Below are 27,989 nucleotides of genomic sequence, written 5' to 3'. Positions count from 1 at the left end.
TTTGCTGTAACAATCACCATTCTTGCGTCAAGGAAATATTAAATTACAATTATAAAGTAAGAAATCATTTTGCTAAAACAATTCTGTAATCACATAATAATGGGCAAATTATTAGGTGCAGATACCGAACGTAGAGGTACGTCCGGACTCCAATAAAATATTTACACGTGGATATTTAATTGGATTTATTTTTTATTTTATATATTTAAGCCAAGAGTATCAAAAACGTAGCCAAAGTGCAGGTGAAGCGCAGCCAAAGCTCAGTAAAAAAACGCAACAAAAGAGCAAGCAAAGAGCAACTAAAGTGCAGATAAGCGCACAAAAAGTGCAATCAAATTGCACTTCACGTGTCAAATTTTAAGGGGTTGTCCGGACATGTCTCTATGTCCAATCTCCGCACATAATAATTTTTCCATAATAATGACGAAAGAAAATAACATTATGAAGTACCAATTTCCCTGTTCAAATAGTCCACAAACATCCTCTTGGCACTCTCTGCATCTGAAGGAGGAGGGCGGCCACTTAAGCTGGTTTGCCCAGTTAACTTTATAAATGTGCGCCGTAGGCTTTTTAGCTCAGGTAATCCAACTCGTCTCTCGATATTGACGTGGGCTTCATAGTCAAGGCTAACAACAAAGAACAGATAAAAGATATATTTTTAACCTTCCTTACTGTGAAATACTCTCCTGCTTCTTCAACTTTTATTTTTTACCTCAGCTGCTCGTTCCTCTTCTCTACTTCTGACATATACTTCACCCCCTCCATCCCTATCATATTATCATTTTGGTTAGGGGTGTAAATGAATCGAGTCAAGCTCGAATCCGGGAGAGTTCAAGCTTCACTCGCAAGTCAAATACCGAGCTCGAGCTTGAGCTCGCGACACAGAAACGAGCTCTTCGAGCCGCTCGATTTCGGTTTCCCACCCGCCATTTGGAATTTCCCACCCAGTTTTTCGGCAAGCAAGAAATTGTCCGAATGGTCCGTTGCTTTTTCCCTTGGATAATAAAAGGTGTCTACATGGTCGAAGCCAAGTGGCCAACGGTTGGAGTCCAACGTTGCTTTTTCACTTGGATAAACGAGCGCTTCCTAACTGTCTCTCTTGTATAAAGCATTAGCATTTAATGCTTTGACATTTGACCCTTGACAGCAATTGAGAATGAGCCGAAAATTTAATAGAATTTAACATTAACATTTAATGCCTTTTCCCTTGACATTTGACATCTAAGATTTACATTTAATAAAAATAATAATTATTTAAATTTTTAAAAATCCAAAAATTATTCTAACCGACTCGCGGGCTCACGAGTTGAGCCTTATCAAGCTCGAACTCGAGCTTGTTTACTAAACAAACTCAAATTCGAGCTCGAGCTCGACTCGTGAGCCATCTCAGCTCACTTACACCTCTAATTTTGGTGGACAATTTCATTCATTTGTGATAGAATAGTACATAAATGGTGGTGATATTGAAGAGTGATGGCTTTAAAACTCTTTCAAGGGCTAATTACTGACCCTATGTTTTCAACTCTGGATGTTTGTACTTTGGATAGGTAGATGAAGCTTATTGTGAATGTCTACTATTATTTGGTTGAATTATCAGATTTGAAGACGTGTTACTTCATCTTTCTGCAGTTCTTAAGCTTTGTGATTGATGTAAGTGCGCTACAGTGCAGGAATGTGATCAAGATGCTATTCATGCAGATCTTATCAAATTAACCATTAAACATAGTTTCGATAGGAATCTCTCAGATAATAGATTGCAATCTACAGAAGTTGTAAACTTTGTATTAACAAGAATAAACTACCAATAGTTTGAAAAGGATATAGTTGGATAGTGTTGACCAATTGAAACCTTATTTAAGCTTCCTCCAAGAGCTTGAGACTGCGCTTCTACTATGGCATTGATTACCTCCTAAGGTATGTCAAAAAGCAGATTATCAAATTGTCAGTTCTAATGCATTCATAAACAGATATATATGCCCCAATTCTACACAGAGGTACCTGGGTTGCTTTGTCCAACTCATATAGCGAATTTGCCTCTGTGGCTCGTACCTGAAAATTTCGATTGACATAACTTTTTCAGCCATAAATATAAATATAGGTAACTGTACTTTGTATGACTCTGCATGACTGCTTAGTGCATACGGGAGTCCCATCATGCATTTAATGTTGCTTCCTAATTGCTAGCATACTATTGATTTTTTTTTTTTCACTAGTAAGCAAAATATCAAAAAGTTTTATGGTCAAAAACAACAACAACCTTGCCTTTGTCCCACTACGTGGGGTCGGCTACATAAATCCTTTTTCTCCATTATGTCCTGTTAAAAGTCAAATTCTCATTTAAATCTAATAAAGAAAGTTTTATGGTCAAGTCCGTAAAAATATTTCATGTCCTCACTATACGTTTAAAGAAAAACTTTCAATGGCTGAATCAGCATATCCAGTTCATGCTGCTCTCAGTATGCCATAAACTGCAAAAGTGAACCATGTAGTAACTAATTTGGCATAGTATTTAGACATGGAAGTCATTGTGGTGAGACAAGTGCAACATTTTTTCATATTGTACAATAAAAGCAACAACAACATCAAGCCTTTATCCCATGTGGGGTCGGCTACATGAATCATTTTTTCTCCATTGTGTCAAGTTAAGAGTCAAATTCTCATTTAAATCTAATAAAAAATGTCATTTTTAATATTTTCTAACCAAATCTTTTTAGTTCTACCTCTACCTTTCTTAACATAGGTCAAATCTAATACATCTACTCTAATTGGATCATCAGAAGGCTGAATTTTTATGTGACCAAACCTTCTAAGGCGACTTTCTCTAATATTATTTGTCACTGGAGCTACTCCAACCTTTTCACGTATATGTTCATTTCGTAAATTGCCTCTAAGGGTAAAGCCACTCATCCACCTGAGCATCCTCATCTCTACAACACTTAACTTAGTATTATGCTTATTTTTTAATGGCCAACATTCTGCACCATAAAGCATTGCAGGTCTCACCACCATCTTATAGAATTTTTCCATAAGTTTAAGGTGTACTTTCCTATCACACAACAAGCCCAATGCATTCCTCCACTTCAACCATCCAACTTGAATTCTACTAATAATATCTCCATCTATTTCACCATTACATTGAACGACATATCCGAGATATCTAAAACATGTACTCTGATTAATGACTTGATCGCTCAATATTTCAATATCAAATTCCTCCCACTAGATCTATTACTATTAAAATTACACACCATGTATTCAATTTTAGATCTACTCAAACAAAAACTTTTAGACTCTAATGTTGACCTCCATAATTCAAATTTACCTTCAACTCCATCTCTAGTTTTATCAACAAGAAGAATATCATCAGCAAAAAGCATACACCAGGGTACATCCTCTAGCAAATGCCTAGCAAGAACATTCATGATTAAAGCCAAATGATATGGGCTTAAAGCTGATCCTTGATGTAATCCAACTGAAATAGGAAAATACTTGGTCAAACCACCTTATATTTGAACACAAGTAATAGCTCCTGCATACATATTCTTAATGATTTGAATGGAAGCATTATTAACCCTTTTCCTTTTTAGAACTCTCCAGAGCATTTCTCTTGGAACTTTATCATAAGCTTTCTCCAAATTAATAAATATCATATGTAAATTTTCTTTATTCTCTCTATACTTCTACATCAAACGTATCAATAAATATATAGCTTTCATAGTAGACCTACCCGGCATGAACCCAAATTGATTTTAAAAACATTAGTATCACGTCGTAACCTATGCTCCATAACTCTCTCCCATATTTTTAAAGTATGATACAATAACTTAATTCCTCTATAATTCGCATACTTTTGTTCATCACATTTACTCTTAAAAATAGGAATCAACACACTCCTCACTCATTTGCCATCCTTTTAGTCTTTAAAATAGCATTGAAAAGTTACTTAAGCCAACAAATTCCTTCATCTCTTAAGTATTTTCATACCTCTATTGGAATATTATCAGGTCCAACAATTTTTTCACATTTTATTTTCTTTAAAGCTTCTCTAATTTCAATTTTACTAATACGATAAAAATTTTAAAAAAATTATTTTCATTTAGGGCGCTAAGATCATTAAAGTTAATCGTACTCTCACAATCTTCATTGAAAACCTTACCAAAATATCTCATCCACCTTTGTTGAATATCCTCTTCTAATAATAGCATTTTTTTTATCTTCATCCTTAATAAACTTCACTTGAACTAAATATTTACTTCTCCTATTTCTTTTCTTAGCTTAACTTTTATCATATTGACTAAAAAACTTCCATGATCCAGAATGTCTTAAGTTAAGACCAAATTACTTTTTAATCAAAACATTATACTAGAATATGAGACAGGATAGATTGATAAATGATTATATTAGAGAGACATTAGAGTAGCATTTATTGAACAAAGGCAATTGAAAATAAATATGGGTGGTTTAAGCATTATCCAACAAAGGTAAGGAGATGCACCACTAAGATGACTAATAAAAATAACAAAAATAGAATTAAGAAGAATAAGATGTAGACAGAATGCACCTTGGACAAAAGTTATGCAATTAAATTTAACACTTAAATATAGCACTCAATAAGGATAAATGAAGAATAAGTCAACCAAAAATAATTTGGATTAAAATAATGATTATCATAATGATTGAAGTATGTAAATTTGATGATAATGTATATGAAATGTACTTGATTACATCTGAATATATCAGTGATTAAAAATTCATATGATTATAACTGGGGAAGATTTGGCAAGCATCACAAAAATTGATCTTGAATGGTTATATTTGGGCAATAAGGTAGCTTGATCATAGGATTGCCTAGCCTTATTGAAGAATATTCACAATATTAATCCCATCCTTGGGACCTACATGCATGTGCATTCATAAATACTTAGCATGCATCCTATAACATTTCAAACGGAAATTGATAATTTCCTAAAACCATGGTATGAAAAACGCTTCTCACATGTTCACTAACAATACTTACATTCTGTGTTGCAATAGTAGGCTGAAGAACTCTAATATCTCTTGTTCTTGAGTCCACCTTTCTAGTCAGGTACGAGACAGCATCTGCAATAACTGGAGATGATTGCTCAATTCCTTCTGCAAAACAAGCAAGGAAACAGAATAACATTCTTTAAGAAACTGGTTTTGGGGGAGAACCATGTCCGGGTCAGCTAGGCACTTTGGCTGAATTTGATCAAAGTTAATAATATCTGTAGGGGCTTAAATACATGTCAACATCAATATTAAACTTATTAAAAAAAGTCTGAGATTGATCTAAGAAAAATGATAACATGTTCGGAACAATACAATAACTCAAAGCAGTTAGTCATTTTTTTTTATCTTCCTTGGATTCCTCTCACGTAGTGGGATAAAGGCTTGATGTTGTTGTTATAATCTTCCTTAGATTACTCTTCCAAAATCCACCATGAAAAGTACTAATGAGTACCGCCTACATCTATTAGCCAATAATGAAAAGTACTAATGAGTACCGCCTACATCTATTAGCCAATAATGAAATTACGGTTTCATGTAGAGCTTTATTAAAAATAAACCTCAATCGAAAGCTTTAGTTACAGCAGCAACGACACAGTTGCAATAACATCTAAAAGCACAATATTAAGGATAACTGCAAACTTTGTAGGGAAATTCTTCAAAAAGATTGAACATACATAAAACATTGATAAGTAATGTTTTACCGAAGAATAAAGATATGAAAGCATAAGCTCCATTAGTGTCATAAGAGATCGATCAATTTTATTACAAAAAATACCGAATCCTAGACAGGCATAACAATGACTTGAGTGAGCAGATATAAAAAGACTTCAAGTTAAATATACTTAATAAGCATGCATTACCCCTAGATGGAACCAATTCAAAAAGAGGGCAATCCCAGCGGTTCCGGCGGTCGGGCCTCTCAAATCTGCTCACAAGGTCATCAAATCTGCAAGCGAAGTCCTTTCAGTTATTCCAAAAATGATTGCACGCTATATCCTCCTAAATTTAGCAAACAAGAACACAGCACAAAACAAAAATGGATTCAAATCTCTCAAGGTATGACGTAAATTGAGCCTGTTTATCTTGAATATATCAAATTAAAATAAGGAAAGTACACTTTAAAGCTTCACAGAAAAATGTTCAAAATGCTTTCGATCCCAGAGATCCATATGATGACATGAGACAAAAAACTTCTAGGCAGGTTCCTGACGTTGATAACTCCAGACCAACAAAACCCACATATGAATTGGGGTCCCCCCCTCTTTTGTCTCTCTCCTGATTGGAGGACTTGTTTGTTTAAGACTCAAGACCAACCAATGCCCACATCCCCACACATCAATATGGACTTTATTCCCCCATCTCTATTTAGATCAACTGGAAAAGTATTTGTTGGTCTAAAACTTCAAGGTCGCACAATAAAGCTGATTACAGCATGCCCATACACAACGCCTTCGGACAAATTGACATATATAGAAAATTTCTTCTTTTGTCCCTCTGGTAAATGGAAACTAATTCGTTTAAAACTTTAGGAAGGGCGACTTCTCAAGGCAATCTATTGATTGACAACTCAGCTACTCAACTACTCAGTAAATGGGTATATCAACTCAATTTTTTTTTATTAGGGTTACGTTTATATTTTCTCGAATTCATCATTCAAGAATGACTTCAACTAGCCAGCCTCAACAAACAATTCATCAACTTTTTAAAAAAGTCACTTCAATGAATTCCCTAGGCATAGCTGATGTTGCACTATGAATATCTCAAGAACACTCCCTCAAATTGGAAGTAGATGTCTTCTCCTTATCAGTTTCGCCCAACAAATTACTTCAAAGTTTCTGGCACTAGACTAACTAAATTCAAAGGGGTTTTAGAGTCATTCTCTGTAGCCAACTCGACCAAAGGGAAGGTTGGAAGAGAAATGATTTCATTCAAAAAACTTGAAGAAGTCTTTTCAACAGGATCCAAGTAAAACTTTCTTGAATATGGAGTTGAAGAAGTCCTCTTTTCAATTAATTTTGGGCCGACTTCAGTACTCAACCCTTCAAGTATTTCTTGTTCAACAAGCACCTCAGCGATCTCAACTACCACTAATTTAATAGTAGGTTGGGCGACTTCAGCCTCAATTATTGCAGTAGACAGCATAACGACTTCAATTTACTCAAATTTTCATGGGCAGCTAAGTAACATTTGTCTCCGATAGATCAACTACTTGGACAAATTCTATTCTTTTACTTTAAAGTCATTGATGAGTAAGAGGTTCAGCAATAGGCGTTTCACATAAGAGCTCGTTCATAGAGAAATAATTGCTTTAAAATGTGATAAGTAAAATTAAAATTTTGAAATTCATTAATAGAAATTTTTATTAAAAAAATATTTTTTTACATTCTCTCCCAGCTTGAGGGAGATCAGTCGCTGGCAAGGCAACATCCCTTCTCACAGCAATAGGAGAAGAATGTTGGCCGGTCATAGCTTTCGACAAAGTACCAAGTTCTTGAATTTTGCCTTTGGCCTTTGTCTCTTCAACCTTCGTTTTCTTCTTCTTTTAGAAGAAATTCCTTCTTTTGTATGCCAAATAAGCTAGCAATAATATCTTTGATTTGAGATATTAATCTTATCCTTTAGAACAACCATTCTTTAAATGGATGAGGATTCGCTGAACTCAAAATCAATTGAAGAAAGAAAGAAATGAAAAACCAAACATTTGAACACGAAGCAATGATCCTATGTCTCAGCTGACCAAAACAAAAGAATAATGTTGGATGTCAACATCAAATTGATAAACTAATATCTAATATTAAAATAAGCAATTATGAAGGATTAATGATTAATTAATGAGGAATATTTTTTTATTCTTTTATTCTTTTGGTAGTAAATCTCCAAAGATAAAAAGGAATCAAAGAACTAAATGTATATCCAAATATTCAAAATACCCAGTTTAAGCAAAATCAAGCCAATTTAAGCCAAGTTAATTTGATCTACTCGGTCTCCTACTCACTAACCTATAAGAGAAATCACCTCAAGTAAGCGGCCATATCAATTTATGAAGTCAGCTCTGACGGCTGTTCAAGAAGCAGCGATTTCTCTAGGCAAACTATTGATTAATAACTCAACTACTTTGCAAACAACTACATAACGATCAAGCCCCAACCCAAAACTATAAATAGAGAATCAATGGGTGAGATCAATTTACGCAATTTTTCACTATTATGGAAATTCCAGAACTTCTAACTCTCTAACATTCTTCTTTCTCCCTCTATTTTATGTTCTCTTTTTCACTCAAGATTCTCAATATAGCAAGGTATGATTCACCGACATTTTTGGACTCAAAAGATTTGTTTGTCTGCAACTCCAAGTTCACACAACAAAGTTTATTGTGATGCACACATGCACACCATGAAATAAATGGACTTGCCGAAAACTTTAGATCTACATGTTCCATGAAGTGAGCTTTAAATTTAGTGAAGAATACAAGGATTGAGTGAACCAATGCGTTCTATGAAAATTTTTTTAACCATGTCTAAAATAATAGACAAGTGAGAGTTTACAAAAACTTTAGGGTTCTAGTTGTAATTTAACCTAATAAGATTTTTATAACACAAAAGCATGTATAAAGAACTTTAAGAATCATTAAATTAAATATAGTACTCACATTTTAGGATCATATGAAGATTCTTCATTTTCCCCACGCTTATTGTTCCATTCCTTACAGTAGTTCTCTCCAGTATCACAATAAAGCTGAAGAGTGAAAGTGTTAAGTCAGCATACCACCACCTTTAGTTTGGAGCAAATACCAATTAGTAAATTAACTGCACTTGCCAATAAAATTAATGAAGTAATGCATGCGTACAGACAAGTACACCTCAACTGAAGCAATGGAATTAAATGGCAACAACAGAAAACCATCTTGGGAGCTCATACCTATTGCTATCATTTTGTACGCTTTAAAAGATGAGGAAAAAGATTTAGGAAAGATAGGCTTTCGAGGCTTTTTAGATTCCACAGGACCCTATTGACGTGTGTATGTGGGAAACTTTGAATAACAGATTGGCTTTCTTTTACTTTCATAGAAGTTCATTCTATTCCAGCCCTTTTATACAAATGCATGACTAAATAAACAAGAACATGCTCAACTATATGTTAGACCGGTCCATTGGACCAGTCGAGCCGGTCCATACGGGACCGGCCCGCGGAAACAGAGGCGGACGTTTTCCGCCTCTCTGTGCTGCCGACCGAACCGCCGGATCCCCTAGAGCATATTAGGAAGGATTTTTGAGAAAGTTTAGGAGGGAAATTGAATGTAGGGGCTGTTTAGATATTTCCTTTTGAATTGTATGCATTAAATAGTTTGTTTTCCTAGGGTTAGGATATCTTGAATTTGGATGAAATTTGAGATCTTTTAAGTTTAGGTTTCCTTTGGGCTCTAGCGGCGTCTAGAGAATTTGGGAGAGATCGATCCTCCTCCCGAATTGAGGATCAACTGTATCTTGCTATCCATTTCTATTTCATCAAATAATACAAATTATCTACTGTTTTCGTGGTTTTGTGTGGATTATTGTGGATAATTCTTGCTATTTTCTGAAGATTGGTAGGAAATACTTGATATCTACAAGTGTTTCTAATCAAATTGGTATCAGAGCAAGTCTTGGGACCGTTGCTAGGCTGATTTTGGCGAATTTTAGCAGTTGAATTTTGGCCGGTGAAGGAGGAAGTTGCTGTTTTTGTGATCCAAATCCAGATTTTTAGAATCTACAAAAATCCGGATAGAGATGGCGGCCAAGAAAGTGGATGAGTTGGAAGAAAGACTTGAAGGGTATATGAACCAAATCAAGACAACGGTGGAGGACAGGATTTTCTCCATGGAAGGACAAGTAGCTGATCTCCGGGACATGATGAAGAAAATGTTAGAAATCCACAACCAAACGGCGGCTTCAGCAGCAAAAGGGTTAGAAGGGAAGAACACGAATTCTGAAATTCATGAGGAAGATGAGGTGGAGATCGTGGAGGGAGAAAGAAGAAAACCCTATATGGAGACTTTTCATAGGGAGGATAGAGGAGGTAAGTATGGGGAAAGTGTTATTGATCAAGTACTTCAGCAGCAGTTTCCTTCGTTTTACCTTGAGGACAAGGTGGCACTTTGGAAGGGGAGTATTGTTAGACCGGTCCACTAGACCAATCCAACCGGTTCATACGGGACGAGCCCTCGGAAACAGAGGCGGACATTTTCCGCTTCTCTATGCTGCCGACCGAAACGCCGGATCCCCTAGAGCAGATTAGGAAGGATTTTTGAGGAAGTTTAGGAGGGAAATTGAATGCAGGGACTGCTTAGATATTTCCTTTTGAATTGTATGCATTAAATAGTTTGTTTTCCTAGGATTAGGGCATCTTGAATTTGGCTGAAATTTGAGATCTCTTAGGTTCAGGTTTCCTTTGGGCTTTAGCGTCCTCTAGAGAATTTGGGAGAGATCGATCCTCCTCTCAAATTGAGGATCAACTGTATCTTGCTATTTTTCATTTCTATTTCATCAAATAATACAAATTATCTAATGTTTTCAGGGTTTTGTGTGGATTATTGTGGAGAATTCTTGCTATTTTTTGAAGATTGGTAGAAATACTTGAGATCTACAAGTGTTTCCTATCACTATATGTCCGACTAATACGATACAAATGATTCCTAACAGATATGAAACGAAAGATACAAAAATATCATGAGAAGCTATTCGATTTTGCAACTGCATATGATCTTGAAATTGTGAAGTATTGTAAAAATTATGATCACTACTCACTTCAAACATTAGAGTAATTAAATAAAAAATAGACTTCGATTAAAATATTAAAGAGTTGTAATAATTGCAAGTTGATTTCAAAAAAAAATGACAAATATATAGAATACTAGTTTTAAATGTATATTTTAAGAGTGCAAGGAAAATAATACCATTTTACTAGAGAATTTAAGATTAGCATATCAAAAGATGGTAAACACAAACAAATTTACTGTTTTATATGCAAACTAGAAAAAACAAGACACAAACCATAATGCAATGATCAAATAAACCCCAAAAAATCAAAAAGAAATTCGAACTGCACAAAAGAGTAGAGAATTGAAATTTCTTCACCGCAATTAAAATGTTAGTTGTATAAAATTTGAATATAATCAAGAACTCCAACAAGCTAATGAGAAAAGAGATAAAGGTAAGAGTTGGCAAAAGTAAAAGTAATATAGGACACATTTCAATCCAAGGAATAAGTTCCCATGAAATTAGGTAGCTAAACTTCCACACCTCTCAAAGAAATCACTCATCCAACTTGAAAACACATGATAGAAAAAAGAAATTTGAAATTTATTAAATTAAAAAGCTATCTAATGCGGGGCAATTTATTATCTTAGATTAAATAAAATTTATTCTACATTTCAATCTTCGGTAAAAAAAATCGAATTAGTGATTCCTTAGAGAGCACTATAAGTGCGACTATATAATTTTGGGATAAGTCATCTCCTTATACCAACACAAGACCTAAATTTTTTCAGTGAATACCATTATAGATCTAACTTCTTCTCATTGTTTAAAATTGGGTAGCATGAGGCTTGTCTTGAGACCCGCCTCAGCACAATTCTAATGAAAAATACCTCCAAGCTTACGCCTCAAGCTTTTTTTTTTATGAGGCATGTGCCTCAGCTTAGCTGAGGCCTTCCTTGAGACGAGCCTCGCCTCACCCTATTTATACATTTTTTTACAAAAATCCTAAGCTAAAGCCCCGAACAAATCGCGCCTTCATGCACCCCTAACCTGTAACAACTTCCTCTCGACTGCCTCGCTACAAGGATGAAGCTTCACTAAACTCAAACTCAATCAAAGGAAGAAGGAATCAAAAGAAGCAATCATTTGAATAAGAAGCGGCCATGATATCTCTTTTATTGAATAAATATTATCTGACGTGGACAAATGGACAATGTCCGAATTTAACATCAAATTGATTGACTAACATGTAATAGTAAAAAATCATTTATTAAGAGTTGGTGATAAATTAATGAAGAATATTTGTTGTACTCTCTTATTCTTTTTTGCAGTAAACCTTCAAAGATATAAGAGAATCAGGGAACTAAATATGCATCCAAATATCCAAAAATCCTAGTTCAAGGTAAGACAATATGGTTTATGATAAAAAAGGCAGTCCAAGTCAAATTAACTCACTAACTTTCATACCCACTGGCTTAACATAGAACTCACCTTAAACAAGTGACTATGATCAATGAATTTGTCCTAGTAGGCAAATAAAGGCTAACAATTGGCCCTGACGACTATTATCTATAAAGTCAGCCTTGGCAACTACTCAAGGAGTGAAGACTTATCAAGATAAACTATTAATCAAATAATTGACCATATGATTATCAAGTCAACCACTTCTTCCAAGATCGGCAAATGACTTCATATAATCAAACCTGATGATCAAGTAATACAATTATTATATTCTCTCCTATTTTTTTATATAGTCATTTATGTAACCAATTTTATAACACTAAAACTCCAAGCTTGATCTATAAATAGGGGGTCGAGGGGTGAGCTCAATTTATGCAATTTTAACTCAATTTATCTCTAAAACTCAATTCTAAATAGTCAAGCCCATTTTACTAAAATTATAAGGCTTCTTCTCTAGAATTCTTCTTTGTATCTCTACTTCCTTCTTCTATTTTTCATTCAATATTCTCAATATAGTTGGATGTGATATGAATATTTTTAGATTCAATGCATGTTATCTCAAAATAATATCTTCTTCCTTATATAGCCATATTCCCCACTATTTCATATAATAGTAAAAAGTTTCTTGTTCTTAACATAAAAACCTTATACTTCTCTCTCATAATAATATTATCAAACTTTTTTTTTAATAATACAAAATTGTCGTAAATATTTTATTAATTGATAATAGAACACAAGGACATTTGCAAATCAAATTCTCTGAAAGGAACAAGAGAATATTTAGTTCAAGGAAAGTCACTGTCCAAACTAAAACTTGTGACCTCTATCCTGTTGCAATAGGAAGCATGCATCTTTTTTATAGCAAATCTTTATTTTTTAACTATTCAAAAAAAAATTGGAACCAACTTTAGTGATTTTCACTAATTATTTTAATTTTGAGGAATTCATGAAGAATAATAAAATAAGGGATAACCAGCTAAGGCATGAATTTCTTTTTTTTTTTTATTAATTTGTTGTGAATTTCTAATTATATCATTAAGAAAATATCACTTTAATCAATTAATTAATTGCCAGTAATTAAATGTGGGTATCGCTTTACTAAAGGTTTCTGGATCGAGAATTGAAGTATGCATTCAATGTGGTATATAGGTCAGGGAGGACATCATAAACTATCATTAGCCATGCGTGCATGTAGATTTACCAATCACGAGTTGGAACCAAGTAATCTCAATAATGAATATCACTAATAATATTTATTAGATATATTAATTTGCTTATGCTTATGGTATCCCTCGTAATACAAATGCATCTAATTAAGGCTTCGTTTGGGACAGTTTTCTTCCTGCTTCTTAAAGCGACTTTTTAGTATAAAAATTTTAATTTTTGTACTAGAAAGCCGCTTTAAGCAGTAAGAAAGCCGTCCCAAACAAAGCCTAAAGGACATTACCTAGGCATATGAAATTCTTGTAAAAGCGCATATAATATTTCATAGAAAGAGATTGCATGGCTAATTACCACACAGTATCGTATTCCAGCGGCTCTAGCAAGGCACCACAGCTCATATCTATAACCCTGCACATTGGACAAAACGAAAGATATTGTAAAAACATATAGAGAGACCACAGAATTAACAATATTAAGGCCATGAATATCATTGTAATTCTGCTAACAGTATGCTACTGTATGAGAGTATCATTTAAAGTCTAAGCATGACTGAAGACAAACCTCCAATGGTTGCGGATAGTTTTTCATCATTGAGACAAGTGATACAAAAACCATTAGTCAATAATAAGTCAACAGACTCGAAACTAATTTTGCCAAAAAATTTATGAATAAATCAGAAAACTTTTATTACAGATGCCATTTGACAAAGAGGTACAACTACGCATCAATAGTAAAACACCCATACAAAAGAATCAAAGTACAACAACTAGAAGGACACAAAATACAACAGGTTTTCAGATCTAAATCAATGCGAAAAGGATTGTTCGGGTTAGCATATTCAAAAAGTAAATTATGTTCTCTCAAAACCATATCATATTAAACTTATTACATCATCGTGTTGCTAAGATTAAGCATGAAAAAAAAAAAACATTCGTGATGCTGAACATCTTAAGGTCTAAGATTTCAAGTACAATTAAATGTTGCAATAAGTGAAACTTAAGCAATCAAAATTTAGAACAAGTAATGTAAAAACTATCGATAAAGCAATCAATCGGTTTCTTTGATGAAAGCCAGAAATTATATAAAATTTATTCCAAATGATAAACAAATGATCATCGAAAATAGATACTAAATATTTTTTTTAAATTAAAAAACAAACCTGATCATTTTTCACACCATAACAAGAAAATCATCATCACATTTTTGACTAAAATCAATCATACTGACATGTAGGCGAAAGAGAATAAGGTAAGAGATCAACAAACACAAAAATTCAAACCTCATAATGGTACAAAGAGTTGACCTCCCTAAAATTTAGTAATCGCACTTGCACCAACATCAAAAAAGCACACAAGTTTAAGGAAATCTGAAATTTTATCAAACCAAATACTAAAGATTACATGCCTGATATAATTACATACATATGATTTCCCAGGCTAATTCAATTGCTTTAAATCCTCCAATGGCTTAAATCTGACACGTCCTACACTATTGATCATAGCGAAATTCAAAACCTGCAATAATAATTAGTCGCATAGAATACACAATTCCTCCTTGGAACTGAAAGCCATGCTATGGCTATTGGACACAGCACTGAGGTTGCAACAAAGTCGGTACCCTAACAGTCGTGAGGGGTAACATCATGGATAGAAAGTAGAGACAATAAGGAAGCCGGTTTCGTGCATAGAAAATAAAGGCATAGTTGTGGGATGGGGGAGGGGTTCCACGCCAATCTACATGTCTTGAAAAAAATACAGTTATAATGAGTCATGCATTTGATATATTGTAAGAAAATAAAGGAATAATTGTTTCACTTCCTGCAATATAATCCATTAATCCTCATATAAAGGTTTGCCATGTGAATGCACATATTATCTTAAGAATTAATCATTAGTAATGAACATCATTCATGACATGGTATGGTTTCAAGAACAAGTAAAATAATTTGGTAAAGTGATAGATGTACTCTCAAATAGGAAATTGAAAAAGAGAAAAATCCAAGCTTTATAATAGCAGGTTCATAAAGTAAGCTAAATCAAATACATCAAAGATTGGACCAACACCAATACTTGCCAAAATTTATTATATATAAGCATTCATCCGAATGTGTAGTAAGATTTTATTGGCCCCACCTTTCTAGCGCTTAATTGAGTAAAGGTTCATGTGAAAAACTTTGAGAATTAAGACATACCATTACTTATCACCTAAAATGAATTCCACATATCTACTATTTGCATCAAAAATATGTATATAATTGTCATGATTAACAACTCTTTTTTTTTTAAATCTTCATACAAACTAGGTAAATCACAAAAATCAAACTAATGCCTAATCTAACATAAGGCGAGTAATGAAAATTTTAAAATTATAGCATGTGTTCCAATGGATATTAATAAAGACACAATAATCAATTTCTAGAAGATGAGAAGATAAAAAAAAATCAAAAACAGACAAACTATATAAAAATGATATGCATATGTTCCTATGTGGATGAATAATCTAATGAAACTCAAAGAACTAAAATATTTTCATAAGAAATTTTTTTATTGATAAGTCATCAATGGATATGCTAATAGATAGCTCAATCAATGATATTAGATATAATTGATCCAATTTTATATTTAGAATTTTTTTTAAGTTAATCCTCAAATTAGAGAATGAATTTTTTTTTTTTAGAGGCAGTAATGATTATTGAAAACATTTATGCCTACATGTGTTTGCCATTTTTAGTGACATAGAATAAAAAGAATTTTGATTATGTCTAGTAGATCATTATGTGCATGCCTTATTGTAATTCTAGTTGATGGGATTTGTTAAAATAGGTGAAAAGTTAGACTGACATAGAAAATAATTAGAATATAAAAGATATAATATTAATATATGATATCCAATGAACTATTATGAGAGAAAACTAGAGAAGTATAGAAGTAAATATATACATTCTTTGTTATTTAGATTAGAGGTTAAAGAAATATTATGGGAGCTAATTAGGGAATTAGAGAAGTAAATAGATACAAAGAAGAACCAACTTTCGTTATATGATATCCAATGAATTATTGCAAATCTTTCTCTTAATGAACCAAAGTTAGAAGCAATGATATTCAATGATGATGATATTGAAGGCTAAAAACAAACCTCTGAAGCTAATACTAATAGTTCAAGCTTGAATAATTGATGTTGTAGTAAATGGTTATTTGTTTATATTTTTGTTTTTGAACTATATATTTTGTACTAAACATTTTATATTATAAGCTAGACAAGTTATCATGTCATTCATTTATTATTGTTTGTCATTTCTAATATGATGTTACATCAATATCTATACACTATATAAAAAAATGTAATGTCGCGTCTGCGCCTTACCCGTGTCCTATATTTTCAAAAAAAAGTCGTGTCCCGTGTCCGTGTCATCGTGTCCATGTCCGTGCATCATATAACACATGAAGTCCTGAATATATGAGGATATATTTTCTCCACCAACAATCCTGCAGCTCTACATATTGGTGCATTATTAGTGATAACATGCACAACATTTGATGGCCCAATCATCATTATCACCTCTTTAATCAAAGTGAAAATAAAATATTTATCCTTGTATTGTCCTTCACAATTTATAGTTTTAATGAACATTGGGTAATTCTCTATAATAATTATGAAATTGATGAGTAACCTTCTTTGAGGATCAGTATAACCATCACACACCACACTGACACTTTTTTCCTTCTACACTCATTTCATAGGTTCAAGTAATATCTCAATATTTGCTCTCCCTCAATAATAATTTTGATCTTATTGCATTGTATCTAGGTGGAATATAACCTGCAAGACTGTTATTTCATGCAAAAGTAAATGCGTTCTTATAATAAGAATTCCTTGCAATGTTTAAAGGAAGTCCATTTGAAAAAAAAAAACATTCTTGTAATTTCACCAAGTTGCTCTCGCATATGTATATTAAATGTCTTCTCTAAAGAACTACTAACAACTCCTCTTTTCTTAGATTCATATCCTTCACTCCTAAATGAACCAACATGATCAACTCTAATGGAGGAGGAAGCAGCGTGGGATTAACCATGAGTAGAGCCGTAGAGGACAAAGATATATCTTTAGGAAGTGCCCTTTTGATCCTTCATTCAGCTACATCAACCTGTCTGATCAACTCTATCAACTATGAAGTAGTAATCTTATGACACATTTTAATTCTATGACCACAAATTTTAAGTAGATGTACTTTCACCCTAGAATATGATATTTTGTAGGTACGCCAAAATAATTGCATTTGAATGAAACATTTCCTCTACCTTCAAAAGTTTTTCCTAACTTTGTAGCATGATTCCATAAGGACTTATTGGCTTCTACATAAGGCTCTGTTGAACCTTCGCTGCTTCCAATCACACCACCACCAAAGCTCATTTTGCTTTTAAAAAAACTAATACAATGTAAGATAAAAAAAAAAATCTTAGCATTAGCCAATCATAGGCTTGGAGACTTGGGTTTTCTAAGTTTCAAGGGATTTTAGCATGCCGAAGAAAGTGTCCAACAGTTCCGGTTGTAGCACCTCTACCATGAAGAGATAAAGGCCACTGAAATGGAATGGGCTACTATCCAAATTGCTTCGAGTGCTGCCTACGCCATTACGAGCTCGCCAGAGACGATATTTGAGGAGGAAGAAGCTCCTATAGCAGGCAACTGACCTCCAAATGCCTTCATTGTCCTCTTATTCCCCGTCTTTTTATTTTAGAGGAAGAGAGAAGCATCCCATAAGCTCTTGATATAGTCATTTGAAGAACGAAAAGCCGCACACACACCCAACTGATGAACTCCCCACTCAATCGATCCAGGTCACGTGCACGAGAGGCTTCGGCGTCTCGATTTCAGCTCCAAAAACACACGAGCTGTTGCTCGGCTCTAAGAGTCGCCTGTAAGAGGAAGCTTCTTCACCTTTTGTGCTCGGCTTTGGCTCCAGAAATCAACGGAGACTCCTAAATTTGTCCTAGGTCGTACGCACACAAAGGTCCAGACGCTCGTTCTCTCACTCGACCGACCCAGACGCACTCCCAACCAGTCAATTGGTTGTTAGATCAGTCCCAGGAGTACGCAAGAGCACCCATAGCCGCTCAACCTCCTTCAAACGCATGCACAACACTCGTCTCCCTCTCACTCTCTCCGTCTAGACACACGCATAAAGCAAAAAAAAGAAAAAACAGCCCTCTCCCTCGCTCGGCTTCCTCTATGCACAAAACAAGGACCCCGCTGCTCGATCCATGCTATAGCCTCCCAAATCTGCTTGCAATCGAGAAAATATTGCGATTAGACAGAAGGACAATGGCACAGGTTTGAAATTTGAGGGCAATCGTGACCATTCATCACAATTACTTGATTTTGGAAGCTGATTTGAGCTCCAATTGAGTCAATTAGGCTCAAAGTAAGTTTGAATCAAGGTCGATTTGGATCGACTTGAGTCGATTTGATTTAGTTTGGGTTTAATTTAGTTTAATTGGACCCAATTTGAATCTAATTTGAGTCGATTTGAGTTCAATGAGGCTCAATTGAACACAAATAGGATGCATCACAAAAAAAATGTCAACATAAAGGTAGATTATTTAAAAAAAAAATTATATTGTGTTGCATCCTATCTAGTATCTATCTTGTCTTTTAACCCTTGGCCTAAACTCAACATTATATTTGGGTTTGAACATGAGTTGATATAAAGGTATTGGTAGCTCCTCTATTTTCTTTATCACTTGCTTCTTTCTTACCATGAAGTGGGAATTAAATTGGTTGTTCTTAGTCTTAGTGCCCCACTGCCCCCAAAGAAGATTGACACCTTGGGACTGAAGATGTGTCCGCTAAACCATTTACAAGTTTTTAGAATTAACGACTATGTGAATACTTGACTATGAAGATTATTATAATTTTCTTAAAACCGATTTCTTTTGGACTTTCCAAATCATGTACTTTAGTTTAAGATAATTGCCTACAACAAATCCTTAGCAAAAATTTAGGTGGCATTATAATGCTTATTTGGCTTAACTAGCACAACACTTCTCTATTTTGGCTTTTTAGATCAACATATCAAGATCATTAGATATTTGAATGCATGTGTTCACTTTATTCTTCTTTTTTTAAATGACACTCTGATGATAAATTTCTAGGTTCAGTTCCTAGATGTCATGCTTTGATGCTCAGCAATCAGGCTTTACTATATGGTTTATAAATTTTCTAACCAACTGATGTCATAACCCAATATTCATTATGCAGGCTTAATCAGTGGATTACTACACTTAATAAAAATACTATAGAAAAGGAACTATGAGATCGGCTCCCTAAATTATAAGCTCGAAGGTAGGTTATCTATTTTTGGCTATGCAAAGTTTCATCAATGCTTGCTTTTGGACTTTCTTATGGTAAATACTCTGTTCACAACTTATAGGAGTGTACAAATGCTTGAGGAGATTGTTTACTTCTTAGCTTGTCTTAGAGCTTTAGCAAGCTCCACCCAAAAAGAATGATTTAAGCATTATAGTTAGGGCTATTGTGCTTAATCCACCTACATGGCATTGAGGTTATTATTAGCAGGAGCTACCATCACCGACTTAAAGATATAAAACGCAGCTAGTTTACTTAGCTATGAGGTCCCCTGTTAGGCATCACTCTTTCTTCTTTGTCTCTCTGAGAATTTTCATCAGAACGAAGGGGCCTCACTCACATCATTTAAGAGTGAAAAGGATGACACCTTTTAGAAATCCCTTCCAACCATCCAAGCCTCACCATTTTTCATGTCAAAACATTCCCACTTTTTGTCAATTTTTCGGGTGAATTAGCCAATGCTTCAATGTTACAATAAGGAGATGAGCACTTAAAATATATCAAGCATTCTTGTCACGCCAAAAAAGGCATGTATTTACAGTGTATGGGATGACCCAGCCAAAAATGTGTCTTAAATGGCATCAAGAAAACCAAGTATTTGTGTTGATAGAAGCACTTAGATGATTTGGGAGGCTATAGCAGCAAGAAATGTGTGTATATGCAAGGAACTCAAAGTCTCCCCCCTCATGTTTTATGCATTGTCAAGGTGTTTATGAGTGAGCGAGCAAGATAATGAACAAAGACGGATAGGGGAATTGTTTTGGAAAGGAGGGGCTCGGGTTGTCATTTGTACAGGAAAGAACCAAACTGGGGAAGACAAAACAGGAGGAAAAGGGGAGGGAAAAATGTAGTAGAGAAGCTTTTTATTAAAAATAAACTTTTATAAAATATATTTTGGGTGACCAGACAAACCCCCATCCTTCCGTAGGTGATATCTTGTAACATTGAAGTCTTAGGTGGTCGGATGGCCTCTCTGTGTTCCTTACATCTTTTTGTTCTCTTTCTCTTTCAAGCAAGTGATTTTTTAACTTCTTTTTTTAAATAGAATTTATTTCATTTTTTAAATAAGTATTACATATTAATTTATATTGGAAATTAATTTTAAAATATTCATTTAGAGTCATGATTTATTTTTGGAAAATTTACATACATACCACTTTATAACATCCTATTTACATATCTAACACCTAAAACTTTAATATTACATGCATACCACCCTATATTATTTTAATATCAAATATACCACTTATATTTCTTTCCTACCACTAATATATTTCATTTCTACCACTCATATTTGGTATTAAAATGAACTATGGGTGGTATTTATGTAATATTAAAGTTTTAAGTGTTAAATATGTAAATAGAATAGTATTAAGTGGTATGTATGTAAAACTCCCTTTATTTTTTAGCCACATTGACAAGAAATCCAAATGTAATTGTTTTGACTAAAATAAATCACACAATGAAGCCAATTATGAATTATGTAAATGAAGAAATGGGATAAGAGATCACCAAACTTATAAATTTGAGCATTAGGATAGTTCAAAGAAATTACTTCTCTTATAAAGTGGTAATCGCACTAACACCACACTCAAAGAACTCAGCATCAAATAAAAACACTAGTTTGAAGAAATCAAAATTTATATTAAGTCAAACTCTACTAATTACACGGCTTGCATAATAATTATATGCATATAATTTCGTAGGTCTAAAATCTGACTGTTTCGGATATTCCAACTGCCAAAATGCCACATCTCCTATAGTACAGATCCCAAAGATTATGAAAGTTTAAAGGCAGGCATAGTAATCAAACGCAAAAAATACACTAAGCAAGGCCCCACATCTGTGCACTAAAATCATGCAAAGAAGCCAAGGATGAAGGGGAATTTAATTTCACATATAGAAGACAAGCGCAATCAAGAGGTCATGGGATCGAGAGTCAGCTCCGAAATATACACTAAGTTTTTCTCTCTCTCGAAAAACAAAGTACCAATATATTAGTTTTAACTTTTCAATCCTAACTCCTAAGCTCTATCTTCCATGCTTGTTCACCTATAACAAGATTAGAGAACCTACAAAGAAAAAACTTTATATTGCAAGTGAAAAGAAAAATAATTATACAGTACCAAATACAGCAGAATATTTTAGATATAAATTGAAATGACGGAACATTCCAACTATTACGGTTGGTTTTCATCGTGGTCAACTATAAAAAGGTCATACAGTCTAAGAAAAAATGATACATTCTAAATCAAAAAACAAAAACTAACGGAAGGATGATAACGTGAGTGGTAAAAATGGATGAGCAACAACAAAATGAAGGTGAAAAAGCAAAGGGAAAGAAAGGGGTGAGAAGGAACAACGTAAAGCAGGAAAATTAAATAATCCACTACAATAAACTCATCTTGTTGTTAGCACATTACTCAATTTCTCCCACACTTAAAACATATCGTCAAAGATACAATCTTACCAAAGGAACACATTAAACATTACAATTTAGTTATTAGAGCAAATTAAAATTTGTATTCCCCACAGTTCATAAAAAAATGTAATCTTACGAGAGGTCATAGGAAAAAGACATTTTTAGTGAATTAAATTATGAAACTCGATGTCTGGCACAAATGATGGTTAACCGTCATAAATTACATAGGAAACATAAAACGTTTTAAAATAAAGATTGATCATAGGAATCCCAAAATATAATATTTTAACGCTCAAGATCATCTAACAAAAGGCTTATAGATAAACTTATCAAGTGGTATCACCAAGCAGCATAGATTAGTGGTGTTCCTTAAATATAATACCTAGATAGAAACAGAACATTTGACCTACCAACAATTTACACTATTAGAATCGAGAAGAAAGTCGGAGGAGATGCAAAGTGTTTCAATTTCTGGTAAGTTTCAATGGTTCTTGATAACAGAAAAAATTGATTAAAAAAAAAGGTAGCAAGTGGTAGCGAGAGAGAGCAGTTAAATGGTAATGTGTTATTTGATTCTTTCTAAACATTCAAATTTCCAGTGAAAGGAATAACAAAAAGAGGATACAAGTTAACTTTCATTTGTGGTCTTTCAGTTTTCATGGATAAAATGGCAACAGAACCAACAGAATTATGGGAAACAAAAAAAAAAAAGACAGCTTGAGACTTGACGGCAGTTCCAAAGGTTTTCAATTTCCAAAGGGAAAGGAGGTGAGGAAAGAAAACAGCCTACAGTTTATAATGGCTTTAAAATAACACAAGTTAAATTGAATATGAAGGAGAAAATGACTTATCATTTTAACATTGTATTACTAGCATAACTTGAGATGTGTTTCTAATTAAAACAAAATTTAAAATGTGTAATTAGAAAAAAGAAGATCAATGTAAAATTAATAGTTTTAAAATGTGTTAAATTGGAACGGTAAGTAAACAAAACTCCTCCAGAGACTCTTTACGTTTGAATGGTTGAATAAATAAACAATATTAAATAAATCAAAATGTAAATTTATTCTATGAAAAAAAACTAAAGAATAAACAATTTTATAATCAAAACCTTGGAAGTTTTTCACTGGTATGAATTTTTTCAAACCCTATGCTCATCGGTGTAATTAACTAATTATGATCAATGCAAAAACTCATTATTTGACAGATCAACGGTTCAATTTGCCTTATTAAATTTATATTTAATTTATAATAAAAAAACGGTTCAATTTGCCTTTTCTGAAAGTAAAATATAATATATTTTAAACTTTTTTTTTTCTTTTTAACTCTGTAAAATCTTGGGCCTAAAATTACATTGTATACGCCTACTGTAGTGGTTTAAATTAAGCATACATTTTTAAAAAAGTAATAAATTACCTCTTACAGCTCATATAAATAAAGAAACATCCTGGCATCATTTTTTTTTGGCATCCTGGCAATCAACGTACGACGCAAGTAGATCATAAATTAGGGGTATATAGAACAAGTAAAATATTAATAGTGGAGACCCATAAGAACGATCCCCTGCTTTTTTAATTATTTCATTTTATTTTGTAAAAGTTCATTCTTATCACAACAAAGAATGCTTTAGTATTTCAATAGTTCTGCAGTGTGCATTCCAAAAATAATACTACTGAAAAAGAGGCATAAAAAAAATAAATCCCAAATAGGCTTAAGAGTAACTATGCTTCAAATGTCAATATACTAAGAACTATTAAGATAATCAAAAGACCATTCATTAAAGCATAGCTTTATTTGAAAATAGTTTTATCATATGAAAACTGAATCAACAAATGCAAGGTCAACGCCCACCTTAATGTTATTCAAGGAGTCCACGATGATAATATTGTCTTTTGACAAGGACCTATCAACTTCAGATCTAAGAATCCCCCTCAAATTCTTCTCAGCCGTCATATCTTCACAAAGATACATGTATAAAAATACATTAAAAACCAAATAATAAAAAAAAGCAAGTGGAAAACAAAAAGGCAATTAGGACAGGTACACTAGACTCCATGTAAGCCTAAATATGAATTCATGAAAAAAAAAAGGAAATAGTCTGACCCCAACAGGTTAAGGCTATAACCACCACCAATAGGAAGGAGGTCATGACATTGCCAAAAAAAAACCTTTTTCCTATATCCTAATCAGAATTTGCATTCTAAGGCTAAATGACGCAGGACAAGAAGGGATTATCATGGTAGTTTTAATGTCATCATCACAATGTTCCTTTTCATAGTTTATGGTTAATCTCAATTTGTCTTCTTTTAATTATCATGGGCAATAATATCATATGTTAACTTAAGTAATGATTTAGTCTAATCACATAGGATCTTCTATTATAAATAAAAGTTCAAGAGTCACATAATTGCATGTTACAATTATTGGAATGAAATTGATGCTAAGCATGCTTCTCCCTATTAAGTTATGCACCTAATTGCCTCCACTTTTTCAAGGCCTCCAAAAATCTTTTGATGTATCTCTCTACGTTACTTTGCACAAGAACGCAACTTCATACCAAGAATCATCATTGACACAAGAAGATGATCAGTGTTGTGATGAAGATCAATTTCGTAGAATCAACAAAGTTCTCAGCAATATGCTTATGGACTTATAGTTTCTCGTTCTTAAGCTATATCGATCGCCATAATGGATACATACCCTTCTCAAGACCTTCCATAGCTCATAGTTACCCCTAAATGAATTTCTGAATGATAAATCAAACCCAGACATGTCAAAAAATTCATTTATCAAACATTACACTGCCCCCAACCTATTTTCTAGTTTGTTCTCAAAGTCAGCATCCCTCCTTACTATGCAACTGTCATAATAGGTTCCTCCCCAATCTCTTTTCCTCCAAATGCTCTCTTGAAATTAAATTATTTAATTGCATGATTGCATCTATAATATTTGTTCAAATTTTGAAATATAATCACTTCCACAAAGTCCTCCTAAAAAATCTAATTAATTAATTCCCCTTCTTTTACTCGATTCTCCCCCTTTTTTCTCTCATCTAACCCTCTTCATCTATTTCTCCCTACCCTACATCTCCCTTTTCTCTTTACCCCCTACCTACCCTCATTCACATGACCCCCTCTCATGAATGTACTATTTTTTTAATCCAAAGAATCCATAAAGTTTCTAATTGTGTGTGTTAAAAAGCACGCACCACGGAACATCGCTTTAAATATCATTTATAAGCATCTCCATGACCAAAATTAAAAGATATAGACTGAATATTGATCCTTGATGTAAAGTGTGAAGTTATGATAATTAAAAACTTTGGGATCCGTTTACAATTATTATAAACAATAGTTAGTGATTATACATACATATATATATGTTTGGCACACATTTCAATCATAAAGCATATCAAATTAATTACAAAAATATTCAATCATTTCTTCTCAAGATGAATAAAATTAATATAAAAATCACTTGTTTTATGTGATTCTCCCATAGCTATTTTAACACAAAAATCGCTTACATAGTAGATCTTCATGGCATGAAATCAAATTAGTTCTTAATGTAAATTTTCCAATCCTATATTCCATTACACTCTCACGTAGCTTCATTACATAAGTTTGATTCCTATATAGTTAGTTTAATCCTGAGCATTACTTTTGCCCTTAAATATTAGTAGCAAAATGCTTCTTCTCCGATCATTATGCCTTAGATTAATCTTCAAAGTTCTATTGAAAATAATTGTTCATCAAATCACTACAATATCTCCAATATCTCTCCAAATCTTAGTAAGTATCAGACACAAAACCCTACATTTATATATTTTCTCAAAGCTAACACCACTTCACTTTTTTTTTTATCAATCTATAATATATCTAATATATATCACTATATTGTTCCAAATAATTTCTTTTTCAAATGTCTCATTTAATATTTTTTAAGTAACATTTGCATCTTTCCTTGATGTAAATGTTTTCATCATTATTGCCCAAATTAAATTTGCTGTAAATCGAGCATGTATCTGATCAACCTATGTTGAGTTTGAATCCAAATGTATATGCAATTATGCATGCACAAATAAAATGCGTATACACATTGTATGTATTTAGATTTTGATTTTTTTTAGTGAGTATGTGTGTGTTTAAGTATTTATATATATAATTCCACCAATGTATAAATGTTTGACCAGGCAATTGTCTTTAGAGTTTGAATATCAATCAAAATTGAATCAATTTTTGGCTCAAATTGAAGTTAATGAGTCGTGATTGGCTTGAATAGAGATTGTATCAGGTCATTTTACAACCATACTTGGCATGGTTTGAGATTGAATTGAATAGATTTGAGCCAAGTTCAATTCCAGTTTAGTTAAATACATATTGAAACCAAAAGAACTAGTTGCTTGTGGCCTCGTGCCTCTCATAGTGTTAATATTTCATAATCAAACAAATTCATGGGCTCCTCTAAGTTTTAGTCATTGTACTGGTTAAATCAATGAACTCTTCAAAAAGGTTACTACATGACTTTTGGCATCATCAAAATATAAATCATATCAAACACAAAAAATTAAACAAGTCAAAATATCTAAGTATGCTTGAAATAAGTAGAGCTTGCTTGATTTCTTTAATTGCAAAGTTGGATCCCTGGACTTTCATTTATCTTTTTTTTTTTATTGAATTAATGATAGTTTCATTTAAATATTCTCTTAGAGCTGATGTTTCTACTGCAAATAGCGCACAAAAATCATTTCCATACTATATTTCATAAAAAAAAAAACTCAACTACCTAATTATGAATTCAAACTTCAGGAAAAAAAGTTAGATGAAAACAATTTCATAAATCTACGCCCCTAATGAATATCTACTATATATTTCACACTTGGTTTTTCATAATCATCTTCCATGCACATTAACCTATTGAACTTCAACATATTACCACTACAGAAAATGGTGGTAAAATGCGAATTCCATTCCGCTTCTATCCATGATTTAAAATAAAAATAAATAAATAAACAGAACTGAAATAGGTATTATAATTCCATGCAAAGTACTTCCAAGTTTGCTTTATTACATTAAAAGTCCATAATCATGTTTGCTACAAAACGTTTTAACTAATCACATCAATGTAGAACCAAAATAATCACCCGTGAAAGGCATTCAATGATAGCACTTTTCCAGCAATTCACCACAACCATGGTCATCAAATAACAGTTTTCCCTCACATACCTAAATTATATAGGGGCAAAAAGTCATTTTGTTGGGTTAAACATCTTTTCAGTGTAACCCTCCATCTTCTCTATCTTGTAAATCCAATTATTGTAAAATCATGTAGCCTTTAAATTCTAAGAACTGTTGCGCATGTTAAATGTGGTTAAATCCTAGTAAACTGGATGCCAACATTTCAAATTTTAGTTTTTAAATGAAAGAGAAATGGTGAAAATCTTACTTCCCAGTATTTACTAATTCCGGGATTAAGTTTAGAACAGGAGAAAAACGGGTTTGGGATTTGAAGAGTATTGATACTTATGTTGCTCAAAAAAATGGTTGGCAAAGCCGCTATATCTTGCAAGCAAACAGCCCCTTCTAGGGTTTATGATCATAGCTACTTCAAAAAACTCGGAGCAACGGAGGGAGAGAGGATTTACCTGCATAGCTCTGATTGCGGCCGAGATGGAAGGAGGATTCATCAATGATTCGTACTTTGGGTTTCGGCTCCACGGCCTCGAGAGCGCAAACTAGGCAGCGTGCAATCGTCGACTTACCACTGCAAGGCTGCCCACAGATCACCACGAGCGCCATGCGATCAGGGTC

The 27,989-nt window shown here is 33.3% G+C and overlaps 1 protein-coding gene across 1 annotated transcript; it reads right to left on the bottom strand.

Annotated features, from left to right (window-relative positions):
• LOC110092778 (protein KTI12 homolog) lies at positions 1-27,989 on the bottom strand. Its single transcript, XM_020817445.2, has 9 exons — positions 27,824-27,989; positions 24,031-24,134; positions 13,743-13,799; positions 8,681-8,766; positions 5,892-5,977; positions 5,018-5,133; positions 1,999-2,049; positions 1,823-1,909; positions 1-607 (listed from the first exon to the last, which is right to left on the bottom strand). Exons 1-9 carry the CDS (start codon positions 27,975-27,977, stop codon positions 440-442), a joined length of 909 nt encoding a protein of 302 aa, XP_020673104.1. The 5' UTR covers positions 27,978-27,989; the 3' UTR covers positions 1-439.

This window comes from Dendrobium catenatum, unplaced genomic scaffold, assembly GCF_001605985.2.
Source record: "Dendrobium catenatum unplaced genomic scaffold, ASM160598v2 fragScaff_scaffold_665, whole genome shotgun sequence".
Classification (NCBI taxonomy): domain Eukaryota; kingdom Viridiplantae; phylum Streptophyta; class Magnoliopsida; order Asparagales; family Orchidaceae; genus Dendrobium; species Dendrobium catenatum.
This window is presented reverse-complemented; position numbering and strand designations above follow the sequence as displayed.

Excerpts from the sequence above, each read along its gene's own strand:
- LOC110092778 (XM_020817445.2), bottom strand. The coding sequence starts at position 27,977 with ATGGCGCTCGTGGTGATCTGTGGGCAGCCTTGCAGTGGTAAGTCGACG. Across the intron at positions 2,050-5,017 it reads CTACTATTGCAACACAGAAT|GTACGAGCCACAGAGGCAAA; the intron begins GTAAGTATTGTT and ends CGAAATTTTCAG. Across the intron at positions 608-1,822 it reads TTGGTCAACACTATCCAACT|GTCAATATCGAGAGACGAGT; the intron begins ATATCCTTTTCA and ends TATGAAGCCCAC.